The 22,594-nt window shown below is 43.7% G+C and overlaps 1 protein-coding gene across 3 annotated transcripts in view; it reads left to right on the forward strand.

Annotated features, from left to right (window-relative positions):
* Positions 1-2,900: 2,900 nt before the first annotated feature.
* Positions 2,901-22,594, forward strand: part of LOC115225401 (radial spoke head 14 homolog) — a 41,749-nt gene continuing 22,055 nt past the window's right edge. For 2 of the 3 annotated variants that reach the window (XM_036513979.1, XM_029796357.2), the window contains exons 1-7: positions 2,901-3,090; positions 5,830-6,027; positions 8,500-8,605; positions 11,678-11,764; positions 16,295-16,429; positions 20,182-20,258; positions 22,153-22,301. In XM_036513979.1, coding sequence (XP_036369872.1) covers positions 5,935-6,027; positions 8,500-8,605; positions 11,678-11,764; positions 16,295-16,429; positions 20,182-20,258; positions 22,153-22,301 — 647 coding nt within the window. In that variant the 5' untranslated portion in view covers positions 2,901-3,090; positions 5,830-5,934. Of the gene's footprint in view, positions 3,101-5,829; positions 6,028-8,499; positions 8,606-11,677; positions 11,765-16,294; positions 16,430-20,181; positions 20,259-22,152; positions 22,302-22,594 lie in introns of all 3 variants that reach the window. The other variant, XM_029796358.2, reaches the window with a different exon arrangement.

The raw sequence follows: 22,594 nt of genomic DNA on the forward strand, positions 1-22,594 counted from the left end.
ATGTTCCTTCCTTCGCAGCAGCAACAGAATTATGAGAATTTCAGCAAATCTACCATCTTATACAGTATAACACATGATATATATCCAACATAGCATATCATATGTCATATCACATCATATCCTATATCACATAATAGAGGATAATGCATCACACAGGTCAGTGCATCACAATGGCGATCTTTCAGACGACCAGACGATCTTTTCATCAAGGAACGGCACCACCTTGTCTTATAACAAGATTATCAAGTTTCCTAGACACCCTCTTCTATAAATAATTGATTGAATTATTTAGATGGAAGAACGGGCTATAATTTCTCTTGAATTTCGAAGGCGGTAATGAAGAGTATAAGCTGTAAAATGTTAAAGAGTCTCAACAAGTTTGGAAGAGAGAGAGCAGACATGTTATTTTATTTTATTTATTTATTTTTTATTTATTTTATTTGGGGGGGGGGGGAGATGGCGCTCAGGGCGCATGCGTCGTAACTAGGGGCAACTGTGGTAAACATTTCTAACACGCTCACACACACACATACATATACACACGCACGCACACATGGACGCATAGAGAAACATAGTTAACACACACACACACATACATATACACACATATACATACATATACACATACATATACACATACATATACACACATATACATACATATACACACATACATATACACACATACATATACACACATACATATACACACGCACGCACACATGGACGCATAGAGAAACATATAGTTAACACACCACACACACACACACATACATATACACACATATACATACATATACACATACATATACACATACACACATATACATACATATACACACATACATATACACACACGCACACATGGACGCATAGAGAAACATATAGTTAACACACACACGCACACATACATATACACACATATACATACATATACACATACATATACACATATACATACTTATACACACATACATATACACACATACATATACACATACATATACACACATATACATACATATACACATACATATACACACATATACATACATATACACACATACATATACACACATACATATACACACATACATATACACACGCACGCACACATGGACGCATAGAGAAACATAGGTAACACACACACATACATATACACACGCACGCACACATGGACGCATAGAGAAACATATAGTTAACACACATACACACACATGCATATACACACGCACGCACACATGGACGCATAGAGAAACATAGTAAACACACACACGGACGAACGCACACACATGGTCACACGCCGCCCTACCTCTCCACACAACCGCACGCACACAGACACGCACACAATCACACACACACATACACACGCACGAACGCACGTTCAGATGTACACATATTCATGCACACATACACAAGTACGCGCGTGCTCACACACACACACACACGCGCACACATACATACGTACACATACATAGACATAGTCACTGCCCTACCTATCCACACAACCGCACACAGACACGCACACAATCACACACACATACACACGCATGAACGCACGTTCAGATGCACACATACACAAGTACGCGCGTGCTCACACACACACACATACATACGTACACATACATAGGCATAGACACCAACCATCCACCTCCTCTGCACATACACGGACGAACGCATACATACACAGATGCAGCTATTAACCTCCCTCGCCCACACACGTACATGTAACCAAACACATACATACAAAGTTGCATAGACATACGTAGATATGTCCACACACACACACACACACACACACGTGGATACACACAGACGCTAAACACGCGCACAAACACTTAAACATACACGCACACAAGCATATACATACACACACACACACACACATAAGCATGCGTGCGCACGCGCTCGCGGACAAACGCAGAACAGACACACACACCACACACACACCAGAAATTAGCATACATACGTATAGATACTTAACTACATGCACACACACAAACACACACACATACACACACACACACACACACATATATAATATATGCGCGTTGGAAGAGAAAGGGAAGAAAAGGGAGGATCGAGAGAGAGGGGGGCGAGGGAGAAATTGAGGACAAGAAAGAGAAGGTCGATGTGTTGGAGGAGGAGGGTTGCGAAAGAGAAAGAGAAAGAAAAGGGACGAGAGGAGTAGGAGGAAATAGGAGGAAGAGTAGAAGGAGAAAGTAATGAGCAATGGCTGTATGTGTATGTATATGTATATACACACATATTATTATATTTCTTTATTGCCCACAAGGGGCTAAACATAAAGGGGACAAACAAGGGCGAAGGGATTAAGTCGATTGCATCGACCCCTGTGCGTAACTGGTACTTTGTTTATCGACCCCGAAAGGATAAAAAATGAAGTCGACCCCGGCCGAATTTGAACTCAGAACGTAACGATAAGCATTTCGCCCGGCGCGCTAACGCTTCTGCCAGCTCGCCGGCTTAAATAATAACATGTGTGTATATACATATACATACACATACGGTAACTAATAGCAACCATTGCTCATTACTTTCTCCTTCTACTCTTCCTCCTATTTCCTCCTACTCCTCCCTTTCCTTTTCTTTCTCTTTTGCAACCCTCCACCTCCAATACATCGACCTTCTCTTTCTTTCCCCCAATTTCTCCCTCGCTCCCCCCTCTCTCTCTCTCTCTCTCTATCCTCCCTTTTCTTCCCTTTCTCTTTCGCAACCCTCCACCTCCAATACATCAACCTTCTCTTTCTTTCCCTCAATTTCTCCCTCGCTCCTTCCTCTCTCTCTGTCGATCCTCCCTTTTCTTCCCTTTCTCTTTCCCCCCTCCTTCTCCAACCCCGGTCTCCACATTACCTCCTGCTCAACCCTCTTGCTACTATGACAACCGGCCAGCCGGCGCGCCAACGAGCTCGCGACCCACGACACAGAGAAGACCCAATATCTGTGTGCTGCGATCGAACGTGGACCGTTTGGGTCCGTTAATGACGAGGAACGAGTTCTGTTGGCGTTTGCAGAGCAACAATTGTTGGCTGTTTGTGTTGTGAATATTTTGTGTGGAGGCATTTCTAGGTAAGACCAGGTGAGGCATTATACATACGTGTGTGTGTGTGGGTTTATATATATATATATATATATATATATATATATATATATTTGTATATATATATACATTTGTATGAGTGTATATGTGTGTTTGTGTATATATATATATATTATATATATATATATATTTGTATGTGTATATATATATACACACATTTGTGTGTGTTTATATTTATATATATATATATATATATACACACATTTGTATGTGTGTGTGTTTATATATATATATATATACATTTGTATGTGTGTATATATATATATATACACACATTTATATGAGTGTATGTGTTTATATATATATATATATATATATATATATATATATATTTGTACGTGTGTTTATATGTATATATATATTTGTATGTGTGTGTTTATATATATATATTTGTATATATATGTGTGCACATGTCTATGCGTGTGTATACGTGTGTATATATATATCTGTATGTGTGCGTATGGTATGCATAAATGTAATGTGTGTATATTTATATATATAAAGGATATGTGTATGTGAGTAATATATACATACATGTATGTATGTGTGTGTATATATATATTCTTTTGTAAGTTTCAGCCTTGAGGCTGTGGCCATACTGCAGCACTGCCAGCGATATATATATATATATATATATATATATATATAGTAGGTCCCGGGTTGATTCGGGGTTAACCACAGTAAATAAGGTACTCAATACATAGCAGAGTAAAATTAATTATATAATAAATATATATATATATATATATATTACAGGTTGTTTTAACCTCCTGAAGGGATGGTTTCATCCAAAGAAATACTGGTTCTATATGTAGTATTTTGGGGGGGAATTAATTTCCTTAAAATAATAGGTATATATAGGTAAGATGAAGACAGGTGGTGTAGAAAACAAACAGATGTACTAGTATAACGCTCAGCAAGTCTTATATGTATGTAAGTACTAGGCGCAGGAGTGGCTGTGTGGTAAGTAGCTTGCTAGCCAACCACATGGTTCCGGGTTCAGTCCCACTGCGTGGCACCTTGGGCAAGTGTCTTCTGCTATAGCCCCGGGCCGACCAATGCCTTGTGAGTGGATTTGGTAGACGGAAACTGAAAGAAGCCTGTCGTATATATGTATATATATGTATGTATGTATGTGTGTTTGTGTGTCTGTTTGTCCCCCTAGCATTGCTTGACAACCGATGCTGGTGTGTTTACGTCCCCGTCCATTAGCGGTTCGGAAAAAAAGAGACCGATAAAATAAGTACTGGGCTTACAAAGAATAAGTCCCAGGGTCGATTTGCTCGAATAAAGGCGGTGCTCCAGCATGGCCGCAATCAAATGACTGAAACATGTAAAAGAGTAAAGAGTATATATATAAATGTATATATGCATTTATTTATATTTTATTTATATTATTATATGATCATCGTTTAACGTCCGTTTTCCATGCTAGCATGGGTTGGACGGTTCAGCTGGGGTCTGGGAAGCCAGGAGGCTGCACCAGGCTCCAGTCTGATCTGGCAGTGTTTCTACAGCTGGATGCCCTTCCTAACGCCAACCACTCCGTGAGTGTAAAGGGTGCTTTTTATGTGCCACCTGCACAGGTGCCAGGCGAGGCTGGCAACGGCCACGGTCGGATTGGTGCTTTTTACAGGCCACCGGCACAGGGATCACAACTACAATTTCGATTGATCTTTTTTCATTTTGATGTTGATCTATTTCACTCAATAGGTCTCCTCAAGCACAGCAGGTCACCCTACAATCCAAGGGTATATATAATATATATATATATACATATACATAGGCGCGGGAGTGGCTGTGTGGTAAGTAGCTTGCTTACCAACTACATGGTTCCAGGTTCAGTCCCACTGCGTGGCATCTTGGGTAAGTATCTTCTGCTATAGCCCCGGGCCAACCAATGCCTTGTGAGTGGATTTGGTAGACGGAAACTGAAAGAAGCTTGTCGTATATATGTATATGTATATATATATGCGTGTGTGTGTTTGTGTGTCTGTGTTTGTCCCCCTAGCATTGCTTGACAACCGATGGTGGTGTGTTTACGTCCCCGTCACTTAGCGGTTCGGCAAAAGGGACCGATAGAATAAGTACTGGGCTTACAAAGAATAAGTCCTGGGGTCGATTTGCTAGACTAAAGGCGGTGCTCCAGCATGGCCGCAGTCAAATGACTGAAACAAGTAAAAGAGTAGAAGAGTAAAGATATATATATATATATATAGATACACATACATAGGTATATGCGTATATATTATATATACACACACACACACACGTATATATATATATATATAATATATATATATATATAACAATATATATATATATATACATATTCTTGTGTATGTGTACTTTGATTCTATTTTATATTGCATTTTATATCTTCATAATTGTTCTTTATAATCTCTGACGAGGCCTTGGCATATATTTATATAAGTAACTCATTTTTATGTGCATATTACCTCAATACATATGACTAATATAGGCACAATGAGATACCTTTATCTACAGGCTGAAACAGCTGTAAGAGCCATTTTATATGTATTATTTTTATGGTATTATCTTACTTATTGATGTATATTGTTTGATTCTGTTTTATTCTGTTGGATTTTAATTAATAAATTATGTGAATTGGTATTATCTGTAAGTTGATGATTGAAAGGAATCTTTTCCTCCATTTTCTTATGTTGTATATTTGTATACAATTACAGTTCAGACAAAAAAAAGAAGAAAAGCAAAGACAGAGAGAAGGGAGAAAGCAAGAAACCTTAAAGTAAACAAAAATAAAAGATACAAACAAAGAAAACAAAAGTACAATGGGTTCCACCAAAATATCTTGTAACCCCCCACCTCTGATCGATCCAACAAGGGCCACCATTGCTTTTGGAGACAGAGCATTGCCCAGGCTGGTAAGTCAGGAATTAAGAACCATTTAACCCTTTTGTTACCATATTTCTGTTGAGATGCTCTGTGTTTCTTTCAATTAATTTTAAATATAAGAAAGAATTTAGTCAAATAATTTGGTTACCATTCAGTTAGTGTTAGGAACATAAATTGTGACTAAGGTTTCGTGGAAGATTTTAATTCAAAACTTATGAAAACAAGACATTTGTACTACAGAGCCAGAGGTGGTTTCAGCTGGGTTGGTATCAAAAGGGTTAAGAATTGTTTCTCTATTATATATTTTAACCCTTTTGTTACCATATTTCTGTTGAGATGCTCTGTGTTTCTTTCAATTAATTTTAAATATAAGAAAGAATTTAGTCAAATAATTTGGTTACATTCAGTTAGTGTTAGGACATAAATTGTGACTAAGGTTTCATGGAAGATTAATTCAAAACTTATTGAAAACAAGAAATTTGTACTACAGAGCCAGAGGTGGTTTCAGCTGGGTTGGTATCAAAAGGGTTAAGAATTGTTTCTCTATTAATATTTTAACCCTTTTGTTACCATATTTCTGTTGAGATGCTCTGTGTTCTTTCATTAATTTTAAATATAAGAAAGAATTTAGTCAAATAATTTGGTTACCATTCAGTTGTGTTAGGAACATAAATTGTGACTAAGGTTTCGTGGAAGATTTTAATTCAAAACTTATGAAAACAAGACATTTTGTACTAAAGAGCCAGAGGTGGTTTCAGCTGGGTTGGTATCAAAAGGGTTAAGAATTGTTTCTCTATTATATATTTTAAACCTTTTGTTACCATATTTCTGTTGAGATGCTCTGTGTTTCTTTCAATTAATTTTAAATATAAGAAAGAATTTAGTCAAATAATTTGGTTACCATTCAGTTAGTGTTAGGAACATAAATTGTGACTAAGGTTTCGTGGAAGATTTTAATTCAAAACTTATGAAAACAAGAATTTGTACTACAGAGCCAGAGGTGGTTTCAGCTGGTTGGTATTCAAAAGGGTTAAGAATTGTTTCTCTATTATATATTTTAACCCTTTGTTACCAATTCTGTTGAGATGCTAAAATAAATGTGTTTTCGTTCAATTATTTAACTATACGAAAGAAGTTAGTAAAATAACTTATTATTCATTCAGCTAGTGTTAGGAACATAATTGGTGACTAGGTTTGGTGGAAGATTTTAATTCAGACTTATGAAAACAAGAACATTTGTATTACAGAGCCAGAGGTGGTTTCAGCCGGGTTGGCATCAAAAGGGTTAAGAATTGTTTCTCTATTATATATTTTAACCCTTTTGTTACCATATTTCTGCTGAGATGTTCTGTGTTTCTTTCAATTAATTTTAAATATAACAAAGAATTTAGTAAAATAACTTGGTTATCATTCAGCATTAAATAGAAGCAATTATAGGGTTGTCAAACACCTGGACCAGGTGATGGGAATTACAGAGAGAGTCGTAGCCCAATTAATCAGGAGCAGAATTAGGCTAGATCCAAAAATGCTGTTTGGTTTTGTCTGGGAAAAGAAGCATTACTGACACTGTTTTCAACATAAGTATTTAAAATTGCAGTTGTGATACCTGTGCCGGGGGCACGTAAAAAGCACCATTCGAACATGGCCGATGCCAGCGCCGCCTTGACTGGCTTCCATGCCAGTGGCGCGTAAAAAGCACCATCCGAATGTGGCCGATGCCAGTGCCGCCTCGACTGGCTTCTGTGCTGGTGGAACGTAAAAAGCACCATCCGAACGTGGCCAATGCCAGCACTGCCTCGACTGGCTTCCGTGCCGGTGGCATGTTAAAAGCACCAACCGATCGTGGCCGATGCCAGACCCCCCTGGCACCTGTGCAGGTGGCACGTAAAAAGCACCATCCGATTGTGGCCGTCTGCCAACCTCACTTGGCCCCTGTGCCGGTGGCACGTAAATAGCACCATCCGAATGTGGCCAATGCCAGTGCCGCCTTGACTGGCTTCTGTGCCGTTGGCACGTAAATAGCACCATCCGAATCGTGGCCGCTTCCAGCCTCGCCTGGCCCCTGTGCCGGTGGTACGTAAAAAGCACCATCCAAACGTGGCCAATGCCAGTGCCGCCTTGACTGGCTTCTGTGCTGGTGGCACATAAAAAGCACTATCCGAATCGTGGCCCTACCAGCCTCGCCTGGCCCCTGTGCCAGGGGCACGTAAAAAGCACCCACTACACTCACGGAGTGGTTGGCGTTAGGAAGGGCATCCAGCTGTAGAAACACTGCCAGATCAGACTGGAGCCTGGTGCAGCCTCCTGGCTTCCCAGACCCCAGTTGAACCATCCAACCCGTGCCAGCATGGAAAGTAGACGTTAAACGATGATGATGATGATGATGATGATGATGATGTGTGTGTGTGTCTATGTATATGTGTACACACACACGCACAGACACACCGCTATGCCAGCAAGTTTATGAATGAACGGTAATCAACTTGTTTTTATATTGACAGAACCGGGAACTAAACTCCGATGTCCTGATCACCCGGCAACAATCTCTGAAGGCGTTGTCCAGTATTCTTCACGACCCAGAGTACATTGCCGGCTCTCTTAAGAATGGTAAGACCGTCTCAGAACACAGGAGGTGCTTAACTGAGCTTGTCGTGTCTTTGGTGTTTGTTTTGTCTTGAAACTGGTGTGAAGAATGAACAAAGAGAGATGGATGGATGATGGATGGACGGATGGATGGATGGATGCATAGATAGAGAGATTGAGAGACACACAAACAGATAGATGGATGGATAGATAGGTAGATAGGTAGGTAGGTAGGTAGGTAGGTTTGGGTGGGCTTGTAGTTAGGTAGGTAGGTAGGTGGGTGGGTAGGTAAGTGAGTAGGTAGGTAGGTAGGTAGGTGGGGAGGTAGGTAGGTATGTAGGTTGGTAGGTAGATAGGTAGTTAGGTAGGTAGGTGGGTGGGTAGGTAGGTGGGTGGGTAGGTAGTTAGGTAGGTAGATAGGTAGGTAGGTAGGTAGATGTGTAGGTGGTTATGTAGGTGGGTATGTAGGTGGGTGGGTAGGTAGGTAGGTGGGTGGGTGGGTAGATAGGTAGGTAGGTGGGTGGGTAGGTAGGTAGGTAGATAGGTAGGTAGGTAGATGGGTGGGTAGGTAGGTAGGTAGATGGGTGGGTAGGTTGGTAGGTGGGTGGGTAGGTTGGTAGTTAGGTGGGCGGGTAGGTAGTTAGGTGGGTAGATGGGTGGGTAGCTAGGTGGGTAGGTAGGTAGGTTGATAGGTATGTAGGTAGATGGGTAGGTGTGTAGGTAGTTAGGTGGGTGGGTAGGTAGGTAGATGGGTAGGTAGGTGGGTAGGTAGGTAGGTAGGTTGATAGGTAGGTAGGTAGATAGGTAGGTGGGTAGGTAGGTAGGAAGGTAGGTATATACATACGTCCAGGAGTGGCTGTGTGGTAAGTAGCTTGTTTACCAACCACATGGTTCTGGGTTCAGTCCCACTGCATGGCACCTTGGGCAAGTGTCTTCTGCTATAGCCCCAGGCCCGCCAATGCCTTGTGAGTGGATTTGGTAGACGGAAACTGAAAGAAGCCTGTCATATATATGTATATATATATAAGTGTATATGTGTTTGTGTGTCTGTGTTTGTCCCCCTAGCATTGCTTGACAACCGATGTTGGTGTGTTTGTGTCCCCGTCACTTAGCGGTTTGGCAAAAGAGACCGATAGAATAAGTACTGGGCTTACAAAGGAATAAGTCCTGGGGTCGATTTGCTCGACTAAAGGCGGTGCTCCAGCATGGCCGCAGTCAAATGACTGAAACAAGTAAAAGAGTAAAGAGAGAGTATCCATCCACCTACCTACCTATCTATCTATCTATCTATCTATCTAGAGAGGACAAACAAGGACAGACATAGGTATTAAGTCGATTACATCGCCCCCAGTGCGCAACTGGTACTTAATTTATCGACCCCGAAAGGATGAAAGGCAAAGTCGACCTCGGCGGAATTTGAACTCACAACGTAACGCAGACGAAATACCTATTTCTTTATTACCCACAAGGGGCTAAACACAGAGGGGACAAACAAGGACAGACATAGGTATTAAGTCGATTACATCGACCCCAGTGCGTTACTGGTACATAATTTATCGACCCCGGAAGGATGAAAGGCAAAGTCGACCTCGGTGGAATTTGAACTCAGAACGTAACGGCAGACGAAATACCTATTTCTTTACTACCCACAAGGGGCTAAACACAGAGGGGACAAACAAGGACAGACATAGGTATTAAGTCGATTACATCGACCCCAGTGCATAACTGGTACATAATTTATCGACCCCGGAAGGATGAAAGGCAAAGTCGACCTCGGCGGAATTTGAACTCAGAACGTAACGCAGACGAAATACCTATTTCTTTACTACCCACAAGGGGCTAAACACAGAGGGGACAAACAAGGACAGACATAGGTATTAAGTCGATTACATCGCCCCCAGTGCGCAACTGGTACATAATTTATCGACCCCGAAAGGATGAAAGGCAAAGTCGACCTCGGTGGAATTTGAACTCACAACGTAACGCAGACGAAATACCTATTTCTTTATTACCCACAAGGGGCTAAACACAGAGGGGACAAACAAGGACCGAGATAGGTATTAAGTCGATTACATCGACCCCAGTGCGTAACTGGTACTTAATTTATCGACCCCGAAAGGATGAAAGGCAAAGTCGACCTTGGTGGAATTTGAACTCAGAACGTAACGGCAGACAAAATACCTATTTCTTTACTACCCACAAGGGGCTAAACACAGAGGGGACAAACAAGGACAGACATAGGTATTAAGTTGATTACATCGACCCCAGTGCGTAACTGGTACATAATTTATCGACCCCGGAAGGATGAAAGGCAAAGTCGACCTCGGCGGAATTTGAACTCACAACGAAACGCAGACGAAATGCCGCTAGGCGTTTCGCCCGGCGTGCTAACGTTTCTGCCAGCTTGCCGCCTTGTCAAACCATCCAGTCCATGCACGCATGGAAAGCAGACATTAAATCGGGATGACGATGACAGCGATGACGACGACGATGTTGATGATGATAGCTGACAGAACCATTATCACTCTGGACAAAATGCTGAGTGGAATTTCTTCCATCTTCACATTCTGAGTTGATGGAATAAGTATCAGTTAAGCACTGAGGTTGACCTACTTGACATAACCCCTCCCTCAAATTTCAGTTCTTGTGTCTATAGTTAGAAGAATTATTTCAAATCTCTTCTCTCTCTATATAAACGGCAGTTTGTCTGTGTGTCTGTCAGGTTGTACCCTCACCCTGACCACGGCTTTCAACCGATTCTGATGAAACTTGACACACACATAGCCCAATGTCATAATTCAAAACTAATGCAGCGAAAATTTTGAAAAGTCCCCCCAGTTCTGAAAAAGATCGATAAATTCGACATGGGGTCGACAATCAGAAACACAAACCACAGACGGTCTAGGGGACGCAACTCGACCTTTTTAACTCTCAAAAAAAAATTTACCATCATTTTTCCCCCCATTTTTTTGCTATTTTTTTGGGCTATAACTCTCTAAAAATGCTTTATAGTTATTTCCCTTACAAACCCGAGCAACGCCGGGCGATACTGCTAGTATGTGATACAAATCTTTTTCTGCTTCTTTTTTCTCTCAGGAATTGTCCATTCTTTGAAGACGTTACTGACTGATGAGGATGTAACTGTCAGACAGTTGTGTGTTGAGTGTCTCTTCATCATAGCCTGTAAGTAATACCAATTATTGACTATCTTTCTAACTAGAAAGGGTATGACCTGGTCAGCCTGTAATGACATGCATAAGATCTGGTCATCAAATCTAAGTAGAGACTTCAAACTTGAAATCTTCAAAGCCACAGTCGAACCAATTCTAGTATATGGCTCAGAAACCTGGACGTTATCAAAGAAGCTTTAGAGGCGGTTGGATGGAACTTCATCATCTGAAAAAGATTTTCTAATTATAAAGGGTATGGCCTGGTCAGCTGTAATGACATGCATAAGATCTGGTCATCAAATCTAAGAGAGGACTTCAAACTGAAATCTTCAAGCCACAGTCGAACCAATTCTACTCAATGGCTCAGAAACCTGGACGTTATCAAAGAAGCTTGAGAGGCGGTTGGATGGAACTTATCATCTGAAAAAGATTTTCTAATTATAAAGGGTATGGCCTGGTCAGCCTGTAATGACATGCATAAGGTCTGGTCATCAAATCTAAGTAGAGACTTTCAAACTTGAAATCTTCTCAAGCCACAGTCGAACCAATTCTAGTATATGGCTCAGAAACCTGGACGTTATCAAAGAAGCTTTAGAGGCGGTTGGATGGAACTTCATCATCTGAAAAAGATTTTCTAATTATAAAGGGTATGGCCTGGTCAGCCTGTGTAATGACATGCATAAGATCTGGTCATCAAATCTAAGTAGAGACTTCAAATTGAAATCTTCAAAGCCACAGTCGAACCAATTCTAGTATATGGCTCAGAAACCTGGACGTTATCAAGAAGCTTGAGAGGCGGTTGGATGGAACTTCATCATCTGAAAAAGATTTTCTAATTATAAAGGGTATGGCCTGGTCAGCCTGTAATGACATGCATAAGGTCTGGTCATCAAATCTAAGTAGAGACTTCAAACTTGAAATCTTCAAAGCCACAGTCGAACCAATTCTACTATATGGCTCAGAAACCTGGACGTTATCAAAGAAGCTTGAGAGGCAGTTGGATGGAACCTACACTCGCCTCCTTATGAGAGCTCAAAATCTCTCGTGGAAGCGCCATCCAACCAAAGTACAAATATATGGGAAACTACCACCTGTGTCATCTTTTGTGAAAGGTAGGAGAGTCCAGTTTGCTGGACATTGTTGTAGAGCTGAAAAAGAGGTAATTTCTAATCTCCTCCTCTGGAAGCCATCTGCTCGCGATACCAGAGTGCGCACACTCTCCTACCCTGATGTAATCTCCAGGGATACAGGCATCCAGCAACAGGACCTCCGTAATGCCATGATGGACCGTGAAGTCTGGCGTAGCATGGTAAATTCCATTGTCTCAACCACGGTCGAACAATGATGATGATGATTATGTATGTATGTATGTATGTATGTACGTATGTATGTGTGTATGAAATATTCAAAGCCACAGTCGAACCAATTCTACTATATGGCTCAGAAACCTGGACGTTATCAAAGAAGCTTGAGAGGCGGTTGGATGGAACCTACACTCGCCTCCTTATGAGAGCTCAAAATCTCTCATGGAAGCGCCATCCAACCAAAGTACAAATATATGGGAAATTACCACCTGTGTCATCTTTTGTGAAAGGTAGGAGAGTCCAGTTTGCTGGACATTGTTGTAGAGCTGAAAAAGAGGTAATTTCTACTCTTCTCCTCTGGAAGCCATCTACTCGCAATACCAGAGTGCGCACACTCTCCTACCCTGATGTAATCTCCAGGGATACAGGCATCCAGCAACAGGACCTCCGTAATGCCATGATGGACCGTGAAGTCTGGCGTAGCATGATAAATTCCATTGTCTCAACCACGGTCGAACAATGATGATGATGATTGACTATCAGAGTTTTTTTTGTTAATTTAATTCAGGTGCAGGGATGGCTGTGTGGTAAGATGCTTCCTGTGGCTGATTGGGTGGGGTCGAAAGCAATTTTGACCCTATGGACCCAATCAGCCAAAGATCTGGTTTTACCAGATTTCTTAAGAATGGCCGGTTCCAGGTACCCGGTGATGGTTGAGGGACGCCCTGCCCAAGTGTCACCTGTGCCTGGAATAGGGTCACATAAAGAAAAACTGTCGTCGGGACCAGGCAAAGGTCCTGGAACAGTTCATTAAAGAGGTGTCCCCTGTTTCCCCAGTGGAGGAAAAAGTTGAGGAGGAGGTAACCTCCACAAAAAAAAAGGGGAAGAAGAGAAAGAAGGGGGACAAGAATGGTTGCCCACCCATGGATCCTGAGACGGCGGGGGCAAGGGAGGGTTCTCCGAAGATGTCAGAGGAACTCCACTCTCCTGTTGTAAAAGGAAAAAAGAAAAAGAAAACAAAAATCGTGGCATTGCTGGGGACAGCATGGCCTGAAACCCCTTCAGTGGGATGTGTGCCACCGGAGGGGAGGAAGAAGATGACCTTGCCAGTGGTGTGTGTGCCACCGACTGAGGGAGTTGAGGCCCCTCCCAGTGAAGGTGGTGAAGAATGTATGTTCTGCTACCTCAGGGGAGGGGGCTATGGACAGTTATGTCGAGAACCAAATGGACAGTCGGATCCTGAGGGAACCGAATTGTATTGACAGCCCAGAGTGGCCCTCACAGGTGACTGTTCTGGTGCCTGGAAAGAGGACATTGCAATATGATAATTGACTCGTGAGTGTAGTGGGTGTTTTTTATGTGCCAGGAGAGGCTGGCAATGGCCACGATCGGTTGATGCTCTTTACCTGCCACCGGCACGGGTGCCAGGGGTGTCTAGCAACGGCCACGATTGGTTGGTGCTTTTTACGTGCCACCAGCACAGGTGCCAGGGGGGGCTAGCAACAGCCACGATTGGTTGGTGCTTTTTACGTGCCACTGGCACAGGTGCCAGGGGAGGCTGGCAACGTCCACGATCGGTTGGTGTTTTTTACGTGCCACCTGGCACAGGTGCCAAGGGGACACTAGCAACGCCCACGATCAGTTGGTGTTTTTTACGTGCCACCTAGCACAGGTGCCAGGGGAGGCTGGCAACGGCCACGATCGGTTGGTGTTTTTTACGTGCCACCTAGCACAGGTGCCAGGGGAGGCTGGCAACGGCCACGATCGGTTGGTATTTTTTACGTGCCACCGGCACAGGTGCAGCGGGGGGGGGCGCTAGCAATGGCTACGATCAGTTGATGCTTTTTACATGCCACCAGCACAGGTGCCGAGGGGCGCTAGCAACGCCCACGATCACTCGATGCTTTTTACGTGCCACCGGCACAGGTGCCAGGGGAGTCTAGCAACGGCCACGATCGGTTGGTGCTTTTTACGTGCCACCAGCACAGGTGCCAGGGGAGTCTAGCAACGCCCACGATCGGTTGGTGCTTTTCACATGCCACCTGGCACAGGTGCCAGGGGAGGCTGGCAACGGCCACGATCGGTTGGTGCTTTTACGTGCCACCGGCACAGGTGCCAGTAGAGGCTGGTAACAGTCACGATTGGTTGGTGTTTTTAACGTGCCAGGGGAGGCTGGCAACGGCCGCGATTGGTTGATGCTCTTTACCTGCCACCGGCACGGGTGCCAGGGGTGTCTAGCAACGGCCACGATTGGTTGGTGCTTTTTACGTGCCACCAGCACAGGTGCCGGGGGGCTCTAGCAATGGCCACGATCGGTTGATGCTTTTTACGTGCCACTGGCACAGGTGCCAGGGGAGGCTGGCAACGTCCACGATCGGTTGGTGTTTTTTACGTGCCACCTGGCACAGGTGCCAAGGGGACACTAGCAACGCCCACGATCAGTTGGTGTTTTTTACGTGCCACCTAGCACAGGTGCCAGGGGAGGCTGGCAACGGCCGCGATTGGTTGATGCTCTTTACCTGCCACCGGCACGGGTGCCAGGGGTGTCTAGCAACGGCCACGATTGGTTGGTGCTTTTTCCGTGCCACCAGCACAGGTGCCGGGGGGCTCTAGCAACGGCTACAATCGGTTGATGCTTTTTACGTGCCACCGGCACAGGTGCCAGGGGAGGCTAGCAACGGCCACGATTGGTTGATGCTTTTTACGTGCCACTGGCACAGGTGCCAGGGGAGGCTGGCAACGGCCACGATTGGTTGGCGTTTTTTACGTGCCAGGGGAGGCTGGCAACGGCCATGATTGGTTGGTGCTTTTTACCTGCCACCAGCACAGGTGCCAGGGGAGGCTGGCAACGGCCACGATCGGTTGCTGCTTTTTACGTGCCAGGGGAGGCTGGCAACGGCCACGATTGGTTGCTGCTTTTTACGTGCCACCGGCACAGGTGCCAGGGGACGTCTAGCAACGGCTACAATCGGTTGGTGCTTTTTACATGCCACTGGCACAGGTGCCAGGGGTCATTAGCTACGTCCACAATCGGTTGGTGTTTTTTACGTGCCACCTGGCACAGGTGCCAGGGGACAAGAGCAGCGGCCTCGATTGGTTGGTGCTTTTTACGTGCCACCGGCACAGAAGCCAGTCAAGGTTTGCATGCACATATACACCTACAGACCCAAACGCACACACCCATACAGCTTGTCTTTTCTTACCCTGTATCTCTCTGCCGTTCTCTTCCCCACCTCAAGCCTATGCCATCGGAAGGACTGCACTTATTGAACTCGACATGATCAACTCTGTAGCGAAACTGTTTGACGACCCCGATGTTGTAGTCCGACTGAAGGCTCACAAAACTGTTGAGATGGTAGCAGAAAGCCCCTTTGGTAAGTATCCCTATAATATTCCTTCATGAATTCAGACAGTAAGCTGGTAGAATCCTTATTCTGCTGGGAAAAAATGTTTAACGCTATTTCTTCCAACTTTATGTTCCGGTTTCAAATCTCACAAGGGTCGACTTCTGCCTTTCATCCTTTTAGGGGTCGATTAAACACAGAGGCTGTTTAATCTACTTGCAGCCCTCCCCACAATTGCTGGCCTTCTGCTTAAATTTAAAATGTATTTATCTTCAGGAATGTGTGTGTGTGTATATGTATATATATGTATATATATATATATATATATATATATATAATTTATTTATTTAACATATATATATATATATATATATACATATATATATATACACTCTTTACTCTTTTACTCTTTTACTTGTTTCAGTCATTTGACTGCGGCCATGCTGGAGCACCACCTTTAATCGAGCAACTCGACCCCGGGACTTATTCTTTTGTAAGCCCAGTACTTATTCTATCGGTCTCTTTTGCCGAACCGCTAAGTGACGGGGATGTAAACACACCAGCATCGGTTGTCAAGCAATGCTAGGGGGACAAACAGAGACACACAAACACACACACATATATATATATATATATATATACATACATATATACGACGGGCTTCTTTCTGTTTCCGTCTACCAAATCCACTCACAAGGCTTTGGTCGGCCCGAGGCTATTGTAGAAGACACTTGCCCAAGGTGCCACGCAGTGGGATTGAACCCGGAACCATGTGGTTGGTAAACAAGCTACTTACCACACAGCCACTACTGCGCCTATATATTTTTTTTTTTTTTTCTTATCTAGTTTCAGCTCACGAGCTGTGGCCATGCTGGGGCACCGCCATTTATATATATATATATATATATTTATTAAAAAATCTTAGGGTAGCAAAAAATATTTATAGAAAAGTTCTTTGTTACCAGTGGTCTAGCAAGAAGGAAAAAATTAGTCAATAGACTATATATTATTCATAGAAAGATACAGTGTACATTTAAACACATTAGAGATGACCAATAATAATACATCTGACTTACTAGAAAGAGCAGTTAAAACTCCATCCGCTAATAGTTGCAGTTCTGAAAGAGTATGAAAAATAAAAACATTTACCCTATTTTTCCTGGACTATGCATAGTTTCTGCAATCTTATATAAATTAAAATAAAATTATTTTAATTTACATCTGGCGTTGCTTCATCAGCAGGATACCAGGGATCAACATATAGACACGAGGCGATAAGTGACATGCCCCGTGTCTATATGTTATAATTTTTCGAATCCTCCGCGCAGGAGTGGCTGTGTGGTAAGTAGCTTGCTAACCAACCACATGGTTCCGGGTTCAGTCCCACTGCGTGGCATCTTGGGCAAGTGTCTTCTGCTATAGCCTCAGGCCGACCAATGCCTTGTGAGTGGATTTGGTAGACGGAAACTGAAAGAAGCCTGACGTATATATATATATAGGCATAGGAGTGGCTGTGTGGTAAGTAGCTTGCTTAACCAACCACATGGTTCTGAGTTCAGTCCCACTGCGTGGCATCTTGGGCAAGTGTCTTCTGCTATAGCCTCAGGCCGACCAATGCCTTGTGAGTGGATTTGGTAGACGGAAACTGAAAGAAGCCTGTCGTATATATATATATAGGCATAGGAGTGGCTGTGTGGTAAGTAGCTTGCTTAACCAACCACATGGTTCTGGGTTCAGTCCCACTGCGTGGCATCTTGGGCAAGTGTCTTCTGCTATAGCCTCAGGCCGACCAATGCCTTGTGAGTGGATTTGGTAGACGGAAACTGAAAGAAACCTGTCGTATATATATGTATATATATATATATATATATGTGTGTGTTTGTGTGTCTGTCTTTGTCCCCCTAGCATTGCTTGACAACCGATGCTGGTGTGTTTACGTCCCCGTCACTTAGCGGTTCGGCAAAAAGAGACCGATAGAATAAGTACTGGGCTTACAAAAAGAATAAGTCCCGGGGTCGAGTTGCTCGACTAAAGGCGGTGCTCCAGCATGGCCGCAGTCAAATGACTGAAACAAGTAAAAGAGTAAAAGAGTAAGAGTAAATGCAGAACTATCTGGAGTAAATAACTTGCTGATTTTCTTTCATAATTAGCCTATCTTAATTACCCTATCTTAGGGTAGCAAAAAATATTTATAGAAAAATTCTTTGTTACCAGTGGTCTAACAAAAAGGAAAAATACAGTGTACATTTAAACACATCAAAACCAAAATCAATTCTATGACTGGCATCCGTGCTAGCGGGGTTCAAAGAGCCCCATACAAGTGTGATCGTTGATAGAGCGGCCAACTGGCTTCCGTGCCAGTGGCACATAAAAGGGCACCATTTGAGTATGATCGTTACCAGCGTCGCCTTACTGGCACTTGTGCCTGTGCTAGTAGGGTGCCAATCCGAGTGCGATCGTTGCCAGAGCAGCCAACTGGCTTCCGTACCCGTGGCACGTAAAAGGGCACCATTCGAGCATGATTGTTACCAGCGTCGCTTCACTGGCACCTGTGCCGGTGGCATGTGTAAACAGATTTGAGCGAGGTCATTGCCAATACCGCCTGACTGGCCCCCATGCCGGTGGTACGTAAAAAGCACCCACTACACTCACGGAGTGGTTGGCGTTTGGAAGGGCATCCAGCTGTGGAAACAACAGATCAAGGTTGGAGCCTGGTGCAGCCATCTGGTTTGCCAGCCCTTAGTCAAAATCGTCCAATCCATGCTAGCATGGAAAGCAGATGTAAACGATGACAATGATGATGATGATTTATATATATATATTTATATATATATATATATATATATATATATATATATATATATATATACACACACACACATATATATAAAAGCACCCACTACACTCGGAGTGGTTGGCATTAGGAAGGGCATCCAGCAACTGTAGAAACTCTGCCAGATCAAGGTTGGAGCCCGGTGCAGCCATCTGGTTCGCCAGACCTCAGTCAAAATCGTCCAACCCATGCCAGCATGGAAAGCAGACGTTAAACGATGATGATGATGAAGAGATGACCAATAATAATACATCTGACTCCCACCATCGCTTGACAACTGATGTTGGTGTGTTTATGTCTCCGTAACTTAGCAGTTCAGCAAAAAAACTGATAGAATAAGTACTACGTTTAAGTCCTGGGGTTGATTTTTTTTCAACTAAATGCAGTGCTCCCGCAAGGTCTCAGTCAAATGACTGAAACAAGTAAAAAAAAGGGTTATGGGAGAGGATTTCTTGACAATATAGTCACGCCTGAATCTCTCTATATATAAACGGCAGTTTGTCTGTCTGTGTGTCTGTGAGGTTGTACCCTCACCCTGACCACGGCTTTCAACCGATTCTGATGAAACTTGACACACACATAGCCCAATGTCATAATTCAAAACTAACGCAGCGAAAATTTTGCAAAGTTCCCTCAGTTTTGAAAAAAATCGATAAATTCGACATGGGGTCGAGAATCTAAGCTTTTATTTGCAACACATTTTCTGTTGTAGTTTTCACAACTTGCAATCGATTTTCACCAAACTCATGGTGAAGCTTAATGTTACCCTAAGAAACTTAATTCTGACGTTAGTTTTCCATGCAACCTACACATGCACCTTCGTTCCCTAGAGGGAAAGGACTAGATTGGGATTAGTCGTTGCCTACTAGGGGCTCTTACATACCCGGGCAACGCCGGGCTATGCTGCTAGTCCTGTATAAAAAAATTTTGTTTTTCTGTTGTACTCCAGGAGCTCAGGCTGTGCTGGATGATAAACTGGTCCAAACGTTAGTGGAGAAACTTGCTAAAGAAGAAACAGAAATTGTGGTAAGTTTTATGGAATTCCCCTTTTTTGTGGAAGGTGTTTATAAGCCATTTAAGAAACGCAAAAACCGTTAGATTCACTTCAAAATTTAAATTTAATTTGTCAAAATATTTTCGTCGCTTTGAGACCGCGACAGGTTCACTGGCAAAATTCCATGCTGCATCTGAGAAAGTAACAGTTAGTTCATGATATATATGTACGTATGTATGTGTGTGTGTGTATGTATATATGTATGTATGTATGTGTATGTATCATCATCATCATCATCATCATCAACGTTTAACGTCCGTTTTCCATGCTAGCATGGGTTGGACGGTTCAACTGGGGTCTGGGAAGCCAGGAGGCTGCACCAGGCCCAGTCTGATCTGGCAGTGTTTCTACGGCTGGATGCCCTTCCTAATGCCAACCACTCCGAGAGTGTAGTGGGTGATTTTTACGTGCTACCTGCACAGGTGCTAGACGAGGCTGGCAAACGGCCACGATCGGATGGTGCTTTTTACATGCCACCGGCACGGGGGCCAGACGAGGCTGGCATGTATGTATTTATGTGCCAGCCTCCCCTGGCACCTGTGCCGGTGGCACGTAAAATGCATCCACTACACTCTCGGAGTGGTTGGCGTTAGGAAGGGTATCCAGCTGTAGAAACACTGCCAGATCAGACTGGGGCCTGGTGCAGCCCCTGGCTTCCTAGACCCTGGTCTAACCGTCCAACCCGTGCTAGCGCGGAAAAAAGGACGTTAAACGATGATGATGATGATGTATATATGTGTGTGTATGTATGTATATATGTACGTATGTATGTATGTGCCAGCCTCCCCTGGCACCTGTGCCGGTGGCACGTAAAAAGCACCCATTACACTCACGGAGTGGTTGGCATTAGGAAGGGCATCCAGCTGTAGAAACACTGCCAGATCAGACTGGAGCCTGGTGCAGCCCCTGGCTTCCTAGACCCCGGTCGAACCCTCCAACCCGTGCTAGCGCGGAAAACGGACGTTAAACGATGATGATGATGATGTATATATGTGTGTGTATGTATGTATATATGTACGTATGTATGTGTATGTATGTATGTGCCAGCCTCCCCTGGCACCTGTGCCGGTGGCACGTAAAAAGCACCCATTACACTCACGGAGTGGTTGGCGTTAGGAAGGGCATCCAGCTGTAGAAACACTGCCACATCAGACTGGAGCCTGGTGCAGCCTCCTGGCTTCCAGATTCCGGTCAAACCGTCCAACCCATGCTAGCACAGAAAACGGACGTTAAACGATGATGATGATGATGATGATGATGATGATGATGTATATATGTGTGTGTATGTATGTATATATGTACGTATGTATGTGTATGTATGTATGTGCCAGACCCCTCTGGCACCTGTGCAGGTGGCACGTAAAAAGCATCCACTACACTCTCGGAGTGGTTGGCATTAGGAAGGGCATCCAGCTGTAGAAACACACTGAGATCAGACTGGGCCTGGTGCAGCCTCTTGGCTTCTCAGAACCCGGTCGAACCGTCGAACCCGTGTTAGCATGGAAAACGGACGTTAAATGATGATGATGATGTATATATGTGTGTGTATGTATGTATATATGTACGTATGTATGTGTATGTATGTATGTATGTGCCAGCCACCCCTGGCACCTGTGCAGGTGGCACGTAAAAAGCACCCATTACACTCACGGAGTGGTTGGCGTTAGGAAGGGCATCCAGCTGTAGAAACACTGCCAGATCAGACTGGGCCTGGTGCAGCCCCTGGCTTCCCAGAACCTGGTCGAACCGTCCAACCCGTGCTAGCGCGGAAAACGGACGTTAAACGATGATTTGTGGGTTCTGTTTTTTTTGGTGGGTGGGGTCACTTTGTATAGCAATATAACACCTGTCTCTTTTCTTCCGCAGCTGTACATTCTAGACACCCTTCATTTCTGCATGATGGTAGATACTGTCGATGCCCTGTCTGCTGGCGCCATGCTTACCTTTCGAAATCTTCTGAAGAAACCGAATGTCTCCATCTGTGCCAAGGCAGCCATTTGCGTTCTTGATCTCAGGTATGTCGTTCTAGCTGTTGTTGTTGTTGTTGTTTAACCCCAAGTCCTGATCCAGACAGACCTATGATCAAAGATGTTCCAGCTGTGACCATCCCATCTTTTATTCAGGCATAGTGTATCTAGGACTACATTATCTAATGTATAGTATAGGAGTTAGTATTAGTGGCTATAGTTGTGTTGCTTAACCCCAGGTCAGTCCTGATCCAGACAGACCTATGATCAAAGACGTTCCAACTGTGACCATCCCATCTTTTATTCAGACATGGTGTATCTAGGACTACATTATCTAATGT

This window comes from Octopus sinensis, linkage group LG27 (assembly GCF_006345805.1).
Source record: "Octopus sinensis linkage group LG27, ASM634580v1, whole genome shotgun sequence".
In the NCBI taxonomy this organism is placed as follows: domain Eukaryota; kingdom Metazoa; phylum Mollusca; class Cephalopoda; order Octopoda; family Octopodidae; genus Octopus; species Octopus sinensis.